General features: G+C 42.6%; 1 protein-coding gene across 2 annotated transcripts in view; it reads right to left on the bottom strand.

Annotated features, from left to right (window-relative positions):
* Nucleotides 1–19,560, bottom strand: part of CAP2 (cyclase associated actin cytoskeleton regulatory protein 2) — a 173,831-nt gene that overhangs the window by 31,058 nt on the left and 123,213 nt on the right. For both annotated transcript variants that reach the window (XM_033216315.1, XM_033216316.1), the window contains 3 exons: nt 16,459–16,602; nt 16,043–16,128; nt 9,286–9,391 (listed from right to left, as the gene is read on the bottom strand). In XM_033216315.1, coding sequence (XP_033072206.1) covers nt 9,286–9,391; nt 16,043–16,128; nt 16,459–16,602 — 336 coding nt within the window. The remainder of the gene's footprint in view (nt 1–9,285; nt 9,392–16,042; nt 16,129–16,458; nt 16,603–19,560) is intronic.

Below are 19,560 nucleotides of genomic sequence, written 5' to 3'. Positions count from 1 at the left end.
CCTAATTTTCCTATTTTTAGTAGAGACGGGGTTTCGTCATGTTGGCCAAGCTGGTCTGAAACTCCTGGCCTCAAGTGATCCACCTGACTCGGCCTCCCAAAGGTGCTGGGATTACAGGCATGAGCCACCGCGCCCAGCCCAGAGAAGCTTCTTGAGTGAGGACTGTTTCAGTAGACCTTGAAGGATGGACAGGATTTGATGTAAGGAAGAAAGAGGAAGGGGATTCTAGGAGCTGGGCACATGAACACTGTCATTATGATAAATGAAATGGAATTGTTAACAATCACATAAGAACTTACAGATCCACATCAGCGTCGTCTTTCAAAACATGATCTTTGGATGCCACAGACTTCTTTCATGAAACAACTGCTACTCAGAAAAATGTCTTTTTGGTTACCTTCAGACCTGTTTACGAACACATGTGCACCAAATACTCACTTATGCCTTTATACTCTGCTCCTTTGAACTGAAAAGAGTATTACTCGAATTGATCCCTCTCGGAAGAGGGTCTCAATGGAGTTTGGCCATGTGACAAGATAAAATTCATTGTTAAAGAAAGATTATTTGCCACTCCCGAATGACCCCAAAGAGATGGGCCAAGGGCTTCATCTGCTGTTGCCCTTTCTTACTCCAGGCTTGGGAGGGACACCGAGATGGAGCAAATCACTCAGCTGTGGCAGTGATTGCTGGGAGGCTCCATCTCGGGAAGTGGGGGCGGACCAAAAACCAAACAACAAAACCTATGGCAAAGGGAACAACCTCAAACACCACAGGGCCCCACCTTCTCAGCATGATGCATAAGGATTTCACCATCTGGCCCCAACCTGCCTTTCTGGGCTCACCTTTTGCCACATTCAGCTCTGCGAAACCACCAGCCTTTCTCTCAACGTACACTGTTCGTGTCTTACGTACACATGCTGAATTCTCTGCCCCAAAACTGCCCTTCCCTTTACTGTTTGCCTAGGGAACTCCTGCTCACCCGCAAGATCCAAATCAAGTGTCAGCTCTTTTGTGGCTCTTCCCGCCCACCCGGGAAGGAGTCTTATTCACAAGACTTATTTTCCAACCTAGCTTTGTATTGTTGTTATTTATTTACGCATCATCATAAAATCCCTGCTGCTTTACGGAAGAACTGTAGTATACATCTAATGCCTGGTGTGTGCTTGGCACACGGTAAGTAGCCAATAAATAGTTACCAAGGAAGTGAATTACTAAATAAATGAATGCATAAAAGTGAATGATTTCCCTATGACAACTCCTTTGGCCCAACTTAAATACAGTAGAGCAGTGCTTTCCAAACTTCACTATGCATAGAAATTACCTAGGAATCCTGTTGAAAAGTAGGTTGTGATTCGGGAGGGCTGAGGTGGGGCCCGAGAGCCTGAGATTTCTATGTTTTTTTTTTTTGAGACAGAGCCTTGCTCTGTCACCCAGGCTAGAGTGCAGTGGTGTGATCCCGGCTCACTGCAACCTCTGCCTCCCAGGTTCAAGCGATTCTCCTGCCTCAGCCTCCTGAGTAGCTGGGATTACAGGTCTGCACCACCATGCCCAGCTAATTTTTGTATTTTTAGTAGAGACAGGTTTTCACCATGTTGGCCACACTGGTCTCAAACTCCCAACCATAGGTGATCCACCCGCCTCAGCCTCCCGAAGTGCTGGGATTACAGGAGTGAGCTACCGTGCCTGGTCAAGGGGCTTGAGCTTTCTAACAAGTGCCCAGGTTGCTGTTGGCCCCAGAACCACACTGCACTACAGGATGGGCCATGCCTTCCACGTTGTCCTGGTCTATGCAAGCGTCATGCCTTGTGTGTTTCCCTAGCACGCTGCTCCTCCTATTCTATTGTGGTGCATTGCTTATCTTCTTCAGCTAGAACATGCATTTCCATGGACAGGAATTGTGTCCACAATGCCATCTATCCATCTTTGTATTCTTAGCCCCTTGCCCAGAACTCGGTTCATAGTAGATGCTTAAGCCATATTGGTTTAATTAGGTGGTCTCTGTCAGGCTGAACTCAACAGCCACTTCCAACCTAACTTTATTATCTATTTGTGCATTTGAGGCTCCTTTGTTAGTTGATGACATTCGAACCCCTGCTGAGCAATGTGGAACCCTTCCATAGGAGAATGAAAGTAACTGGCCACCCAGAGCCCCAAAAAGGACCTAGAAGCCCAAACTTAACTAAGTTTAGAACGAAGCAGCTGTGGTCAGGTACACTGGCCAGAGTCACTCCGGGGAAAGAGCCATAGAGGAGAACAGTGAGCTTTGTCATCGGACAACCAACACATCATCTGAGACTCTGCCCATTCACTTTGATTCATAGCCCTAAGGTGTGGGTTTGGTACAAGTTCTAAATGAAAACTTGGATATAAAAGCTTAAGAACAGTTTTCTCTAGTAAATAGCAAGAGGAACGCAGAGAGGCCTGAAGACTTGAAAACATACACAGCATACATATTCATATTAAATGACATGCCACAGAGTCTACATTATTTATAATAAGTCAGGATACCCTCTGGCTGAGTTTTAATTTGATCAAAAGTAAGCTATTAAACTTTTGCTTTATTAACAGACCATTTGGCCTTTACACCAAGAAACAGAAAGAAAAGAAACACCTACCTAGAGGAAAACAAGTGATCCTAAAGTGTTTTGCTTTGGGAAAAATGAAACACCACCTTGTCTATAATTGTAACCGCCCCCAACTACTTGCATTTTCCTGGAGGTTCAGGAGAGGCTAGGATGGATGATAGTGTATAGGATGGATTTTAAAAACCTGTATTATTAAGAATTACATTGGCTGGGTGCAGTGGCTCATGCTTATCATCCTAGCACGTCTTACGGAGACCAAGACAGGTGGATCACTTGAGCCCAGGAGTTTGAGATGAGCCTGGGCAACATGGTGAAATCACGTCTCTACAAAAAAAAAAAAAAAAAAAAAATTAGCCGGGCATGTTGGTGCACGCCTGTGGTCTCAGCTACTTAGGAGGCTGAGGCAGGAGGATCTCTTGAGTCCAGGAGGTCAAGGCTGCAGTGAGCTGCAATCGTGCCACTGTACTCCAGCCTGGGCATCAGAGGGAAACCCTGTATCAAAACAAAACAAAACAAAACAAAAAGCAGTAACAACAACAAAAAAAATAGAACTACATCACTATTACCTAACACTGTACATGCATTTATCCATGTGCGGCTTTATTCTACTCTACAAATAATTATATTCTATTTGTTCCCAAAGCTCAAGTAATTAAAAAATACAGGAAAGGACAGAAATATGTCAACAAGTTTAACATCCGAAAGTTAATAAAATAATCATATTTATTCTACTCATAGAATTCTTTACATGACCTTTTTCTGAGCAAATTTTCTGAACAAAACTTTTTTAGAACAGAATAATTGTCTGCAATTATAGATTCACAGAAATGAACAGTTTTGTAGGAAAAAAATCAATTATTTCAGTAATTATAAGTGTAAAGACTAGGCCTTAGTCTTTCGGCTTTAGTTATCTGATTTGAAGGAACTGCCAAGGAATATTACAGATCTGGCCAACTGCGAGGGATCCTAAGTAACAGTGTTGCTATTGGGTTTGTGCCAAAAGATCAATTTATTCAACAAAGTGCATTTGAAACTTAGCACTGAGGACATGACACAAACTCATAAGAAAAAGGGGTCCGGTTGCAAGGATGAAACTAACTGAAAACGGCAAGTAGCTTCTGGTGTGGGGTCTCTCTAGTTGACAGCTGCCTTCATGTTGGAAAAAAGCTCATAGAAATGACAACGTTCCATTTATTACGGTACATGTAAGAAGACATTCCAGACAGATTACTCCACAGCTGCTTCCTCCCACCCAACGCACCCCCACCCCACCCCGGCACACTCGCACACACACATAGACCCTCTTCCGACCACTGGCCTCAAAGTTTGGCATTTCACCCTGACAACTGAACAGGGCAGCAGTTGCCCGACACAGCTGCGGTCTGGAGGCAGAGGTTAGGAGGTGGGATCAGGGACTTTCAGCTCCAACTGTTAACTCAGGGAAGGATGATTTCGTAGAGCCACGTGCCCTTGGACAGGCCAGGTCTCCAACAGCATGCTGTCAGTTACTAAAAACCCCATAGAGTGCAAATCTCAAAATCCGATTTGAAAATAGGAAAAAACAACAATTACTGAAAGTACTTGAGATGTTAAGTCATCATAAACTTTTCATGGTGCAAGTAGTTTTGTGCAATGGACTGTGTCTGTTAAGATGGAATCGGTTTTGTTTTTTTTTAAAAACCTCTGGGCCAGATGTGGTGGCTCATGCCTGTAATCCCAGCACTTTGTGAGGCCAAGGCGAGCAAATTCCTTGAGCTGAGGAGTTCGAGACCAGCTTGGGCAACATGGCAAAACTCTGTCTCTACAAAAAAATAAAAAGATTAGCCAGGGGTGGTGGTGCAGGCCTGTAGTCCCAGCTGCTCAGGAGGCTGAGGCAGGAGGATCGTTAGAGTTCAAGAGGTCAAGGTCGCAGTGAGCCATGATCATGCCACTGCATTCCAGCCTGGGTGACACAGTGACACCTTGCCTCAAAAAAAAAAAAAAAAAAATTAAATTAAATTAAAAAAAAATCTGAATATTGTGGTGTCCATGAACATCAACACCACATCTTTCTATGTTCTTTCATGATATTTATCATTTTATAAATATGTAGTTTTTACAGAGTTGTGATCAGTGGGCAAACAAATGAAATGATCTTGTTTTATTTTTCCCTCCCAAAGACCATTCAATCAGACGATTCTAGTAGTCCTTTCTCTTCTCTGCAAGAATGCTGCAACTCTGGCTATAACTGTTTATTCTTCATTTTGCTGGAATGTTGAGAGGCCATAGTAAGAGAAGAGAAATTAGTTTAATTTATGCTATGGACTATGCTTTGGAATCTTTAAGTAGTTTTTAATAATTTAAAAGAAATTTAATTTTAAAATTCAAAAATACAAATTGTTATATTTTTTAATAGCTGCCCAAAACTTGGAAGAATAAGACAAAAAATCAGGAAATATATTTCTAGGCATATGTTTTAAGGCTTGACACAATATTTTTAGTCATTTTAATATCTGACCAAAACTTTATCACTTTGCTCTCCCATTAAAGAAGTGAAGCAGATGCTTTGCTTTTACCATTTTGAATAGAATTTTCCCCTGGCATATTATGCGAGCACGTAATATCTATAACATAAATAACAGCTGTCATGGCAATCCATGATGCCTGATGTGCTCTATGGATCACATTTATTTTGTATAAATGTAACACTTATGTTTTATAACTATTTATTTATTTATTTTGAGACTAAGTCTCGCTCTGCTGCCCAGGCTGAAGTGCAGTGGCACGATCTCAGCTTGCTACAACCACTGCCTCCCGGGTTCAAGCAATTCTCCTGCCTCAGCCTCCCAAGTAACTGGGATTACAGGTGCCCGCCACCATGCCTGACTAATTTTTGTATTTTTAGTAGAGACAGTGTTTTGCTACGTTGGCCAGGCTGGTCTCAAACTCCTGACCTCAGGTGATCCACCCGCCTCAGCCTTCCAAAGTGCTGGGATTACAGGCGTGAGCCACCACACCCAGCTTATAACACATTTTTTAAAATGTGAAATGTGACTCACTAGTGGGGTCATGAAATCAATTTATTGGGTCCCAGCCAGAATTTTATAAAAAATGAAATAAAAAATAAAATATCCAAATGTGTTGTACATGATAAGAGAAAGTATTGTTTTATGAGGCTTGAACATAATGAAATAAGTATTCACTTTAGAACAAAGGAAAACAACTACATTCATGTTTTTCTGTAATTAATAATCAACTCTTTTATATTCATAAACACAATTACTCAGCTTAGTACATTGCATTAAAGGTATTCAAACCATTTAAAAGTAATTTTCTATTCATTTTCCATGGGCACCATCAGAGAATTAACAGGCTAGCATTTGTTGACACTATTTTCCATAAATGGATTCTCATTCCTCTGGCATTTATCTACCATGAAATAATAATAGAGTCAAGGGCTCCAGATTTTCATTTTACTATTCTCTAATAATGATCTATCTCCATGGCAAAGATGTGACACTTTCTCTTTACGATACACGGCTCTACAACAAAACACTATTATTTTTTAATTCCAGTGTGTCTACATAAACACCCATCCATATCCACACGTACCCTTACTTATTAAAACCCTTCACATGCTTTTGAACTCTCTTCTCAAAAGTCACAATGTTGTGGGCAGAAAAAAAATTAACCCACTTAGTTGTATCTTGCACTGTGCATTTCAGTGCTATGGAGAAAACAGGCAAAGTAGAATATAAAAAGAAATATCGATCTTGAAGGGTCAATGTTAACATTTGTATAAGTGTTGGAAAACAAATGTAGAAGCCCCCACACTCTCTTGAAAAACCACAAACTCAGCTTTGGCATGAAGCCTGCTTACTATACTGACAGGGACATCCAGCACTGAGGGTTAGGTGCGGGGGTTAGGTGCTGGGGTACTGCTTTCAGGACAGTGAGAGTTTTACCTCTGAATGGAATTCACAAAGAAGCTGTTTCATTCAAGTTAACATTAATTTCTTTATTTTATTGTGATTTCCATAAGTTTTTGGGGAAGAGATGGTGTCTGGTTACATGCGTAAGTTCTTTTTTTTTTTTTTTTTTTTTTGAGGCGGAGTCTCGCTCTGTCGCCCAGGCTGGAGTGCAGTGGCCGGATCTCAGCTCACTGCAAGCTCCGCCTCCCGGGTTTACGCCATTCTCCTGCCTCAGCCTCCCGAGTAGCTGGGACTACAGGCGCCCGCCACCTCACCCGGCTAGTTTTTGTATTTTTAGTAGAGACGGGGTTTCACCGTGTTAGCCAGGAGGGTCTCGATCTCCTGACCTCATGATCCGCCCGTCTCGGCCTCCCAAAGTGCTGGGATTACAGGCTTGAGCCACCGCGCCCGGCCCATGCGTAAGTTCTTTAGTGATAATTTGTGAGACTTTGGTGCACCCATCACCCGAGCAGTGTACACCGTACCCAATTTGTAGTCTTTTATCCCTCAGCCCCCTCCCATCCTTTCCCTCAAGTCCCCTAAGTCCACTGTAACATTGATTTCTAATGGAAAGGAGTTTCCATGAGAAGCAAATGCAGAGACTCAAAAGAGCAGAAACACTCTAAGAGTCCCCTCCCTGATCGTTTAGTTCAAACCATTGACTGTAAACTTGACTCTGTGCCAGGCACTATCCTGGGGCTGGAGACAGAGGTGAGTTTCCAATCTAGTGGGAGAGTCCCCAAAGCACACAGTAAAGCACCATTCCATATGCCAAGGATATGACTGAGGTATGCTCAAGATACAAAGGAGGCAGACAGAGAGCAGAGCCACCCAACCCAGATGGGGAGCTGATGGAGATCAATGGAAGTTTCTTAAAGAGGTCATGTGTGAGGTGAGCCTTGCACAGAAGGTAGGGGCTCTTCCCCGGGGGAAGTTAGGTTATACAGCAGGATATAGGTTCAGGACATTGCAATAAAGGTTACACAATATGAGTCTCGTACATTTTGAAACAACATCAGTTTCATTGGGTGCAATCCAAGCACTGACTTTGTTCAGGATACCGCAAGGAGTGAGGGGTTGCTGGAACACACGGTGAAACATGGGAGAGGATGTAAGAGATAAAGTCGAAAGGGGCAAAGGTCAGTGCAACATCTCACATAGGAATTAAAGTGGGAACAGACACAGGCCGGGATCTTATGCTGCTGCTAAGATACCAAAGTCCTAGGATCACCTAGGTATTCAAAAATACTATTCAATACACTTTAGAACACTAAAAGAGAAGTTAAGAACATTTAAAGGACATTTTAATCATAATTCCTCCTCATTAAAATTACATCTGTCTTCCTTTTTTTTTTTTTTTTTTTTTGAGTAATTTCAACCTTTGCTTTAGGTTCAGGGGATACATGTGCAGGTTTGTTACGTGGGTATGTTGTGTGATGCTGAGGTTTGGGGGTGTGAATGATCCCGTCACCCAGGTAGTGGGCACGGTACACAGTAAGTAAGTTTTCAGTCCTTGGACTCCTCCCTCCATCCTATCTCTAGTAGTCCCCATTGTCTGTTGTTCCCATCTTTATGTCCACGTGTACCCATTAATTAGCTTCCACTTGTAAGTGGTAACACGTGGTATTTGGCTTTCTGTTCCTGAGTTAATTCCTGGTTACATGAGTAAGTTCTTTAGTGGTAATTTGTGAGACTTTGGTGCACCCATCACCGAGCAGCGTACACTGTACCCAATTTGTAGTCTTTTATCCCTCAGCCCCCTCCCACCTTTTCCCTCAAGTCCCCTAAGTCCACTGTAACATTAATTTCTAATGGAAAGGAGAATGGTCTCTAGCGGCTTCCACGTTGCTGCAAAGGACATGATTTTTGTTCTGTTTTATGGCTGCATAGCTTTCCATGTACACCTGTCTTCAAACCTTCTTGTTCCCTTCAACTTCTATCACACATTATTATTATTATTATTTTTGAGACAGAGTCTTGCTCTGTTGCCCAGGCTGGAGTGCAGTGGCACAATCTTGGCGCACTGCAACCTCTGCCTCCTGGGTTCAAGTGATTCTCCTGCCTCAGCCTCCCAAGTAGCTGGGATTACAGGCATGCGCCATCACACCCAGCTAATTTTTGTATTTTTAGTAGAGATGGGGTTTCACCATGTTGACCAGGCTGGTCTTCAACTCCTGACCTCTGGTGATCCACCCACCTTGGCCTCCTAAAGTGCTAGAATTACAGGCGTGACCCACCGTGCCTGGCTAGCCATTTTCTTTTCTATGTTATGTAGGTAGTTCCGAAATTTCTCCTACAACAAATGACATTTCCATAAACAGTTTCTATATGGGCATTTTTTTTTGATGGAGTTTTGCTCTGTCGCCTAGGCTGGAGTGCAGTGGTGCAATCTCGGCTTACTGCAGCCTCTGCCTCCTAGGTTCAAGCAATTCTCATGTCTCAGCCTCCTGAGTAACTGGAATTATAGACTTGCATTACCATGCCTGGCTAATTTTTACATTTTTAGTAGAGACAGCGTTTTGCCATGTTTGCCAGGCTGGTCTTGAACTCCTGACCTCAATGATCTGCCCAGCTCAGCCTCCCAAAGTGCTAGGATTACAGGCGTGAGCCACCGCGCCTGGCCCTCTGCATGGACATTTAATCTTATGTTTTCCTTGAGGTAAGTTTTAAGGTGTGAGATTACTGGGCCACAGGGTGTATACATATTTATGGACTGTTTTTACACAGGTGGAGGAGGGCCAGGTACTCACTGTTTTGCTCCATGTGAGGCCCGTGGTGTGGTGTTCCTTGATATATGCTTGAAGCTCACTCCAAATGTTCAAATATGACTTCACCCAGTCCACATGACGCAAATCGCTTTGTTGTGAAAGAGAGGGGAAGAAAGCGGAGTTAGGATCTAAAAGAAATTTTAAAAAGATTGCGGGGCACATGGTTATCTGGTGACTAGGGCCCCTGGAGCCTTGAGCAATTGTCCTTGCAGCCCGGTCACCATGAAGCGCTTCAGAAGGGAACCCTGGGAGGAAGCTGGCCCAGCACTCTCCTGAGGGGAGGCGGCAGGTGGCCGGATGCCCTGAGCTCCGGGTATGGAGCAGAGGGACCACAGAGAGGGGACCCGCCAGAGCTAAGCTGACTTCAGTAGGGTGTCCTCACACTGTCCCTGTCGGCACTCATGTGAAGGGGGCGTAGAGCGGAGGCTGTTTCTTTCTGCGCTGCTTCTGATGCAAAATGAGAGACAATACGCTCCCAGGAATGAGAATGGTATTAAAAAGAAAAAAAAGAAAAAAAGCATTGGGTTCATTTTCTCATAATTCTGTTGAATTATTTGGTTAAAAGTGTAATCAGGCCGGGCGCAGTGGCTCACGCCTGTAATCCCAGCAGTTTGGGAGGCTGAGGCAGCTGGATCACGAGGTCAGGAGTTCAAGACTAGCGTGGCCAACATGGTGAAACCCTGTCTCTACTACAAATACAAAAATTAGCTGGGCCTGGTGGCATGTGCCTGTAATCCCCCAGCTACTTGGGATGCTGAGGCAGGAGAATCACTTGAACCCAGTAGATGGAGGTTGCAGTGAGAGGATATCGCGCCATTGAACTCCAGCCTGGGGGACAAGAGCTAGACTCAGTCTCAAAAAAAAAACCAAAACAAAAACTGTAATCAAATTGGAGAATTTTAGTCATTATGACTGACAAAGACTTTGGTATAGTAAGAAAACTGATCTCTTACAAACAGGTACACCCCTTACTTCTAAAGGGACATTTACTGAAATTCCCTTAATTTAATATTTTGAATGACAATACAAACCAGGCAGGGCATCACCAGTATTTTTATGTCTATTTTACTGAACCAAGGGCTAGTAAAATGCTTACCTTTTATAATAGGATTAACATAAAAGACTGAAAGAATTGTTAGAAATATTAAACTTATAGATAGGTAAAAATAGTTGCATTTCCTTCTGGCAATTTTTACCCATAATATTTTCTCACTTATAGAAGTCAAGGTAAATGCAAAAATGATGACATTTGAGTTAAGAAAAATTTAATTATGTTCCTGGGCCATTAATCTGAAGATAATCACAAATGGAAATCTCTATTAGTAAAGCTCTTATGATAATGACTTGTCTCTAGACATATTTTGTTTTCCTTGAAAAGCCCTAAAGTACCACCAGCATGTTTAGAATCCTATTGTATTAAGGCATGCCATTTAGAAAGAGTGAAATTGGGAACCGAAGTCATAATTACTCACTCTACAAATAGAAAAAATGTGAGTGTGGTTTTGTTCTACATTTTTAGATGTACTGATTATATTCATCAAATGTATGAAAAATCTCACTGTCGCTTTATCTCACCTTCACAGTCAAAACTCAAAAACTAAGTTCAGCTCCAATGGTCTCTCTCGTTAGTTTCCTAAGTCTGTAGGGTCTTGTAAGGGTCTTAGTACAGTGCCTTGTGCATAGGAAGCAGTATACACATAGCTATTATTAGAGCATGAACATTACTTCAATATAAATGTACACACATATGTCTATGTTTATATGTGTATGTACATATAACACACACGTATGTTTGTAGACATTATAGAAACAGCATGTTGACATTCAGTATACTTTCTTTTCTTTTTTTTTTAGAGACAGCATCTTGCTCTGTTGCCCAGGCTGGAGTGCAAAGGTGAGATCATAGCTTGCTATAGCCTCAACCTCCTGGGCTCAAGTGATCCTCCCACCTCAGCCTCCCAAGTAGCTGGGAATACAGGTGTGCACCACCATGCCCAGCTAATTTTTAATTTTTTATGGTAGAGATGGGGGTCTCACTATGTTGCCCAGGCTCATCTTGAACTCCTGGACTCAAGCTATCCTCCCTCCTCAGCCTCCCAAAGAGCTGGGATCACAGGCATGAGCCACCACGTCTGATTCAGTTATTTTCTATTAAAAAATTTAACAATGGATGAAATCCAAGTCTATATGGGCAAGTTTTTTTTTTTAACCAATGCAGTATTATTTTGACTTGAAAAACGTTCTAGCAAAACTTGTAATAAGGACTAAGAGTATGGTGCTTTTTTACCTGAAGTCAGTCTTTAAGAGGTAACAAATTGAGCAGGACCCAAATACACATTGGGAGCTGCAAACCTATCTTCAGTTTTCATATACTCTGGAAGAAGCTATGGTAGGGGAATGTGAATTTTAATGATTATAACTCAGAGAGGCCACACCTCTATAAAGCTAAAATAAATGACTCACTCTATTCATATATTGAAAGAGCCAGGCCAGGTGGGGTGGCTCACACCTATAATCCCAGTACTTTGGGAGGCTGAGGTGAGTAGATCATTTGCAGTTAGGAGTTTGAGACCAGCCTGACCAACTAGGCGAAACTCCGTCTCCACTGAAAATGCAAAAAAAATTAGCTGGGCATGGTGGTGCATGCCTGTAGTCCCAGCTACTCGGGAGGCTGAGGCAGGAGAACTGCTTGAACCTGCGAGGAGGAGATTGCAGTGGGCTGAGATCATGCCACTGCACTCCAGCCTAGGTGACAAGAGTGAGACTCCATCTCAAAAAAAAAAAAAAAAAGAGAGAGAAAAATAGCCAATGAGCAGTCAAGCTGGTGGTAAGTGTTGCACAGATACAGACTCCACGGCTCAGAGTCCTGTTTAAACCTCAAGGAAGTCTGCCTTTTTACTCCTCTACCTACGGTCCTATCTGCCCAGTGGGCAGCAGTGACTCACAAATAACTACGACACGGAGACGGCACCGTGGGCTTGAGTCCACCAGTAAACGGGTGTTGTGTGGTGTGGAGTATGCTGCTTAGTCCGCTTTCAGAAGCTCAAGGGTGACCTGGGAGTGCTTTGACTACTCCTAGCAGTAAAACAAATGCATTTGCACCTCCAGCTGCGTTTCTTCGGCTTCTTGTACAGTCTTGAGGTGGCCCACTGAGCTTAACTGAGTCGTCTTTGGTACTACTGGAAGTACATTTTCTACTTAATTGCTAGAGTTAACACTGAGGGGCAAATACTGAACCCTCTTTGTGAACAAAAGCATGTAGAAAAGCCCAACCCATTTGACTATGCTGCTACCTGGGGAGAACCCCTCACACCCACAGCGCCAACATATACTCAGGGAGGGACAGGGAGAAGGACAGGAGCTGATGAACTGAGATACTAATTAAAATAGTCTCCAAGGGTGGAAGGTAAAAAAGGCAGAAACCTAGGTAGTGCTTGAGCTGTCCTGAACTGGCATGTGTAGGTGTGTGCCTGTATATCTGGAACAAAAGAAGTCACTATGGGTGTATGTTCATGCTGTCATATGATATCCAGGTTTGGCAACTGAAACTTGCTCTTTTCTGAAATGTTATTTTTATGTCAGAAGAACAGGCCATCTTGCATTTCTGATGCCTTTCTCATGCATGCCGCACACTCCTAAAGTCTCTAATACAACACAGCAACATTTGGAGTATATCACTGGGCACAATTGCCTTGACGTAAAAAGTCTGTAACTGAGCACAATTGTTTTAACCAAAGTTTTCTCGGGGTAGGCAGAGCCCCTAAGAGGAAAAGAGGTGCACTGAAGACCCTGGAATTAGGAGTTCTGTCTGCTAAAGCTCCTCTTCCTAAAAGCAACATGGAACGATTAAATTATGTGAGGGGGAATGTGATGGTTGTTTGTTTTTCTTTTTGTTTTTTAAAATATAACAGCTTTATTGAAATATAATTCACATCCCATACACTTCAGCCATTTCCAGTGTGCAGTTCCATAGTTTAGCTCAGCAGAGTTGAGCCATCACCACCACAATCAATTTTAGAACACATTTGTTGCCCCCAAAAGAAACCCTATACCCATTAGCAATTACTTCCCAAAAGGGAGTAATTACTTGAACTTAAAAAAAAAACTTAAACTTTTAAAAGTTTAAGTTTTCCCTAAATTTCCCCAGTCCTACTTTCACTTAGCACAATATTTTCAGGGTTCATCCATGCTACAGCCCGAATAAAAGAATGAAGTATCAATACTCTTTTCTTTTTTTTCATGGCCAAATAATATTCCATTGTGTGGATATACCATATTTTATTTATCCATTCATTGGCTGATGAACATTTGGATTGTTCCCACCTATTGGCTATTATGAATAATGCTGCAGTGAATATTGTGTACAAGATTTTGGGTGAACATATGTTTTTATTTCTTTTGGAAATACACCTAGGAATGGAATTGTTGGGTATGGCTGCCTTTGTTTTTTTTTTTTTTTTTTTTTTTTGAGATGGAGTCTCACTTTGTCACCCAAGCTGGAGTGCAGTGGCACAATCTCAGCTCACTGCAACCTCTGCCTCCCGGGTTCAAGCAATTCTCCTGCCTCAGCCTCCTGAGTAGCTGGGACGACAGGTGCATGCCACCATGCTTGGCTAATTTTTGTATTTTTAGTAGAGACAGGGTTTCACCATCTTGGCCAGGATGGTAATGAACTCCCGACCTCAAGTGATCCACCTGTCTCAGCCTTCCACAGTGCTGGGATTATAGGTGTGAGCCACCACTCCCGGCCTGCTTTTTATAGTAAAAAAATATTGTTACATATTTCTTTCTTTTTTTTTTGAGACGGAGTCTCGCTCTGTCACCCAGGCTGGAGTGCTGTGGCCGGATCTCAGCTCACTGCAAGCTCCGCCTCCCGGGTTCACGCCATTCTCCTGCCTCAGCCTCCCGGGTAGCTGGGACTACAGGCGCCGCCACCTCGCCCGGCTAGTTTTTTGTAGTTTTTAGTAGAGACGGGGTTTCACAGTGTTAGCCAGGATGGTCTCGATCTCCTGACCTCGTGATCCGCCCGTCTCGGCCTCCCAAAGTGCTGGGATTACAGGCTTGAGCCACCGCGCCCGGCCAGTTACATATTTCTTAACCTGAGGGATGCATGTATATGTATTTTTTTGTATTGTCATCCTTTACACCTTATGTATATTTTATAAATATTCTTTCGTATCTACTCAATGTTTTTAAAATTTAAAAAATCTACAAAGGAAAGACTGATGAACATTTTGAATATGTAATATTAATTAATGGCCTGGAAGTATACTAGGTATTTATTTATATATTTTATGCAATTTTTCTATATTCCATATAAAATTTGTCTTATATTGTTGCAGACCCTTTTCCTCTGGTTCTAATTTTCACATCTGCATTAGTAAAACAAAGGGGTGAATTGAGGCCAGGCACAGTGGTTCATGCCTGTAATCCCAAAACTTTGGGAGGCTGAGGCGGGCAGGTCACGAGGTCAAGAGATTGAGACCATCCTGGCTAACATGGTGAAACCCTGTCTCTACTAAATATACAAAAATTAGCTGGCTGTGGTGGTGCATGCCTGTAGTCCCAGATACTTGGGAGGTTGAGGCAGGAGAATTGCTTGAACCTGGGAGGCGGAGATTGCAGTGAGCCAAGATCGTGCCACTGTACTCCAACCTGGCAACAGGGCGAGACTCTGCCTCAAAAAACCAAAAAACCAAAAAAAAACGTGAATTGAAGCAATAATCCAATAATACAGGTTCTTTAATTTCCTTCCGCCTGAACAGTCTGGGTCAACACATGGGATGTCCCCAGGTGCCTCTGCATTTGCTGACCAATGGTCACTTCTGTTGCTGCCATCTAAGAGCTCAGAGGGAGATCCACTCTGGAGTCTAGGGCCAGAAGCAGGTAGAACCTTGTTGCTCTTATATTTGCCTCATCCCTTCCCTTAGTTCCTAGGCACCAGCCACATCACATTTAGCCAGCTGTTTAGAGTACAAGGCATGACCTTATCAGAGGGGGAGGAATCTCATGATATCCCTTAAATGGTTTAGGACACATTTTCCTGGATATTTCTTCAGCTCTGCCATGTCAGAGCTTTCAGTTTGGGCCTATTTTCTATTCTGACTCCAGTTTAAGTTACTCTGGGATCTATTACTTGTGCTGTCGAATGCAAAGTCCTTTCACGCTGGTTCACCAGCCAAAGCCCCTTGGTTTAGACTCATCTATACTTTCAGCAGCGCTCTGAGTGGCTGCTAGTCTTACAGGTGTCTCTGTATCCACCCCAGTTGTATTTCATATTAACTGAGTCTCTGGTTTCCTTCTCACTGCTCTGGTTTGTTGTTTCATCTCATTCCTGTTCTTGATTCACACTTCATTTCCTGATTCCTCCTCTCGTCTATAGCTCACCCTCCAACTCTACTTTGATCCATGTAAAGGTTCTGTACCATATAGGGTTGCTCCATAACCAAGCTCTCTGATTATTGTGGGAATACATAAGATAGTGACATGCATTCAAGTGGGGAGAGTTTATTCATTGTAAGCGAACAGAGGTAGACTTTCTAAAACACATATATTATCTGGATAATTGATTCCACTTTCCACTTGACTTTATCTGCAAAGATTAGATTTTCCTTTAAAGTTTATAGTACATTAGTGTAGAGCCTTGAAAAGGAATCAGTAGTTAACTGTACTGAGTTTTAGGGACAAATGTCTAACAAGTAATCAACTGAAAATTTGGTGAGTAAAGTAAGGTACGTACCTGTGTTTGTAGTCCTTTAAGACCCTGTTAGTGTAAAAGGTGGCAGCGTCATTCATCTCCTTGACATAAGGACCGGGTTTGGGGGACTGAGAAAACAGGACCGTCACCCAAGCATAGAAGGAAAAAAAAAATAGGATAAGAAAGAAAATGCCTTAAAGAAGAAGAAAAGCAATGGAGACATGTGGACTTGAAAGTGGGAGGCAAATGTTGCTCTGTAAAGGTTGATAAAAACACTTTCTACAGTATCTCACAACAGAAAGCATTGAACTTTAAACAGGGTAGGAGAAAGCAGATGCATTCAGCCTAGGAAGAAGCTTCCTTCAGTGCAAGGAGCGTGAAGGTAACTAAGCTATGAGTTCTCCTAAATACTCCAAAAGTGTGATGAGGTGAAGAGGCAACATTCCATCTAGACTCACCACAGCTATCCATCCAAGGGCAGGGATGCTTTCGCTGACGGCCGAAAGATGATTAAACATGTTACTCCCCCGGTTTCTTTCTCTGAATGTTTGGATTTCCTGAATCTTTTCTGATATGGGTTTCAGAAGTGTGGCCACATCATTCTGTAAGCAATCAAACATCAGGGGCTGTTACTACAGACGGAGCAGACGCATAGCACCTCTATCCATGTTGGCCTAAGCAGGAGAATTCAGGACTTACCATCTGTCAGGGGGTCTAAAAGAAACATACAATCATCTTTGAGAATAGCACACATTTGTTCTTGGTTATGGTAATGCTGTGCTTTTACTGTCTGAAGTATGAAAATTGCAGATATTTTTAACATTATTAATGCTGTGGCTTGAGATGTGGAAAAAACCCAGCAGTATGGCACAGTCCCCATTTTGAAGACTCCTTCATGGAAGACAGTGAAATTGAGTGTTGATCATTTATATTTCAAATGGCAAATAGATTACACACTGCAATAACCCCGGAATAAAGTTGGGTAAGACTGGAAGGTTAGTAACATGACATCATCCTGTTCCTGTGGGAAAATGCTTGGGAGAGGCTTCCTGGTTTCACCATAGTTACCATAATCCATGTGAAAAAGTGGAAATCTTTCACCGAGGCCCCCCTGCCCTTTTTTTTTTTTTTTTTTTTTTTTGAGACGGAGTCTCACTCTGTCCCAGGCTGGAGTGCAGTGGCACAATACTGGCTCACTGCGACCTCCGCCTCCCAAGGCAGGTGATTCTCCTGCCTCAACCTCCCAAGTAGCTGGGACTACAGGCACCTGCCACTACGCCCAGTTAATTTTATTTTTAGCAGAGGTGGGGTTGGCCAGGCTGGTCTTGAACTCCTGACCTCAAATGATCCACCCACCTCGGCCTCCCAAAGTACTGAGATTATAGCCGTGAGCTACCGCGCCCAGCCCTTTTTAAGAAAATGTGATGGCTTATCATATTTATAGTGACTTTAGTCTTTGTTAGCATTCTACATTGTCCCCAGTCCACTTGGCCTACGGCTACAGGTCACACTCAATTCTGCTAATTCAACAACTGACTTCTCCATTTATACAAAAATGACTTTCAGAAATACATGAGCTGGCTGGGTGTGGTGGCTCATACCTGTAATTCCACCATTTTGGGAGGCTGAGGCAGGAGGATTGCTTGGGGCCAGGAGTTCGAGACCAGCCCAGACAACACAGCAAGACCCCACTTCTAGAAAAAAATTTTAAAAATGAGGTGGCTGTGGTGGTGTGCACCTGTAGTTCCAGTTATTAAGGAGGCTCCAATCCTGGGAGAATTAGAATTACCCAGGAATTTGATACTGCAGTGAGCTGTGACTCACCACTGTACTTCAGCCTGGCACCACAGTGAGACTCTGTCTGAAAAAAATATGTAAATGAGTAAAAATAAAAACTAAAAAACAAAATGACGTGAGCTGAGTTACGAAGTATCTCGGAGCTAGATTCTCCAGAATATCACAGTTGCTTTAAACATCTCCTCATCTACATCCTTAGCATTCTCTAATTTCTCTAGGTGTTGAAAAGCAGATACAAGGTTGTTTATCAGATTTTTGTGTGTGCTCCAAAGAAACAGCAAAGACCCTATACTTCAGCTCTGTGGGAGCAGTTAAAGAGTTTTAAGCAGTATTTTCGTAAATCTTGTTTGCAGGAGATAAAATAGAAAAGCTCCTTACATCTCTTTAATTTCTGAGATTTCAGAGCAATGGTTCCCAGCCTTGGCTACCCATTGGAACCACCTTGGGGGCTTTAAAACCCACTGAGGCCTGGGTTCCACCCCTAGCAATTCTGATTTAACTGGTCCTTGGGTGGCCTGGGTGAGGGCAGGGGGAATCGTTTAAGCTTCCCAGGTGATTTCAGTCATTGCTGCAGCAGTGGCTTCACACCCCAGAGGACAGTCATTTCCGCCAGGGACAGCAAACTATTAGGAAATAAATTATGAGCAGCTGCAGTAGCTTTTAGACTTTACCTCTCCTTCTAAACCCCTTTATATCCCCTCCTCTGAAAAGAAGGTTGAATGTAAGGGCTTTGGTATTAGAATGGCCTTGGTTCAAATAGCTTTGGTGCCTACGGGGCCTTGAGCAAATTACTTAATCGGATCCTTAGTTTCCTCATCTATAAATCAGAGATAATACCTGCCACCTACAGGCTACAGGAGATACTGCATTTTAAAGCCCTGGCACATAGGAGGTACACAATAAATAGAAGTAATTATTATTATTTCCATGATGCAGGTAACTCATACCAGAGGTAAAAAGGATGTTGTCCTCTGTAATATGTGATATTCATTTGTTTAGAATAGATATGCATTTAAGATAGGAGAAGCTCCAAACAGGCACCTGCATAGATTAACAGGATTTTAGGATTCCAGGAGTCTAAACTGGGTCACCTAGTTCAGCTTTTTGACAAATCCAGTAGAATAGGTCACAATGAGCATTTAAAAATCATGAAAATAGATTGGAATAGAAAATATCAGAGGACATTCACATATAATAAGGATGGATATTTTGGTATCAAACTCTTGTTTTGGCTATGAAGTGTATGTGTGTGTGTGTGTGTGTGTGTGTGTGGTGTGTGTGTGTGTATGGTATATGTGTGTGTACTGGGTTGCCAAATAAAATGTATTTATTTTTATGGATCTAGCCTAAAAGTTTGAGAAACATGGCTGTAATCCAATTCTCCTATTTTACATATGGAATACAAGCTCAGAGAGGTTAATTTACTATGTCAAGACCAGTTAGCAATGATTAGTGGAGCTGGAGCTAGAACCTAGGTCTTTGGAGAGGCCCTGAGACAATTCTTGATACTGGGTGCTGAGAAAAATATGGTTAGTTCTCTACATACAGGTTTCTCCTCTGCCAATACGACTAGGGAAAGGTGTTAAGAAGGGATTCAGAGCAAAGGTTCTAGCAGGAGACTTCTTGGGTTCAAATCCTTGCTCCACAGTGTGCTCAGCTCTGGGACTTTATATCAATTACCAAACTTGTCCAAGATGCCCTTGTCCCATCTGCAAGCTAGGGTTGACAACAGTACCTGCCTCACAGGGACATTAGGAGGAGTA

The sequence above is a fragment of the Trachypithecus francoisi genome, unplaced genomic scaffold, assembly GCF_009764315.1.
Source record: "Trachypithecus francoisi isolate TF-2019V2 unplaced genomic scaffold, Tfra_2.0 Lachesis_group10, whole genome shotgun sequence".
In the NCBI taxonomy this organism is placed as follows: Eukaryota; Metazoa; Chordata; class Mammalia; order Primates; family Cercopithecidae; genus Trachypithecus; species Trachypithecus francoisi.
The sequence above is the reverse complement of the archived record's forward strand: the minus strand, read 5'-3'. Positions and strand labels throughout refer to the sequence as shown.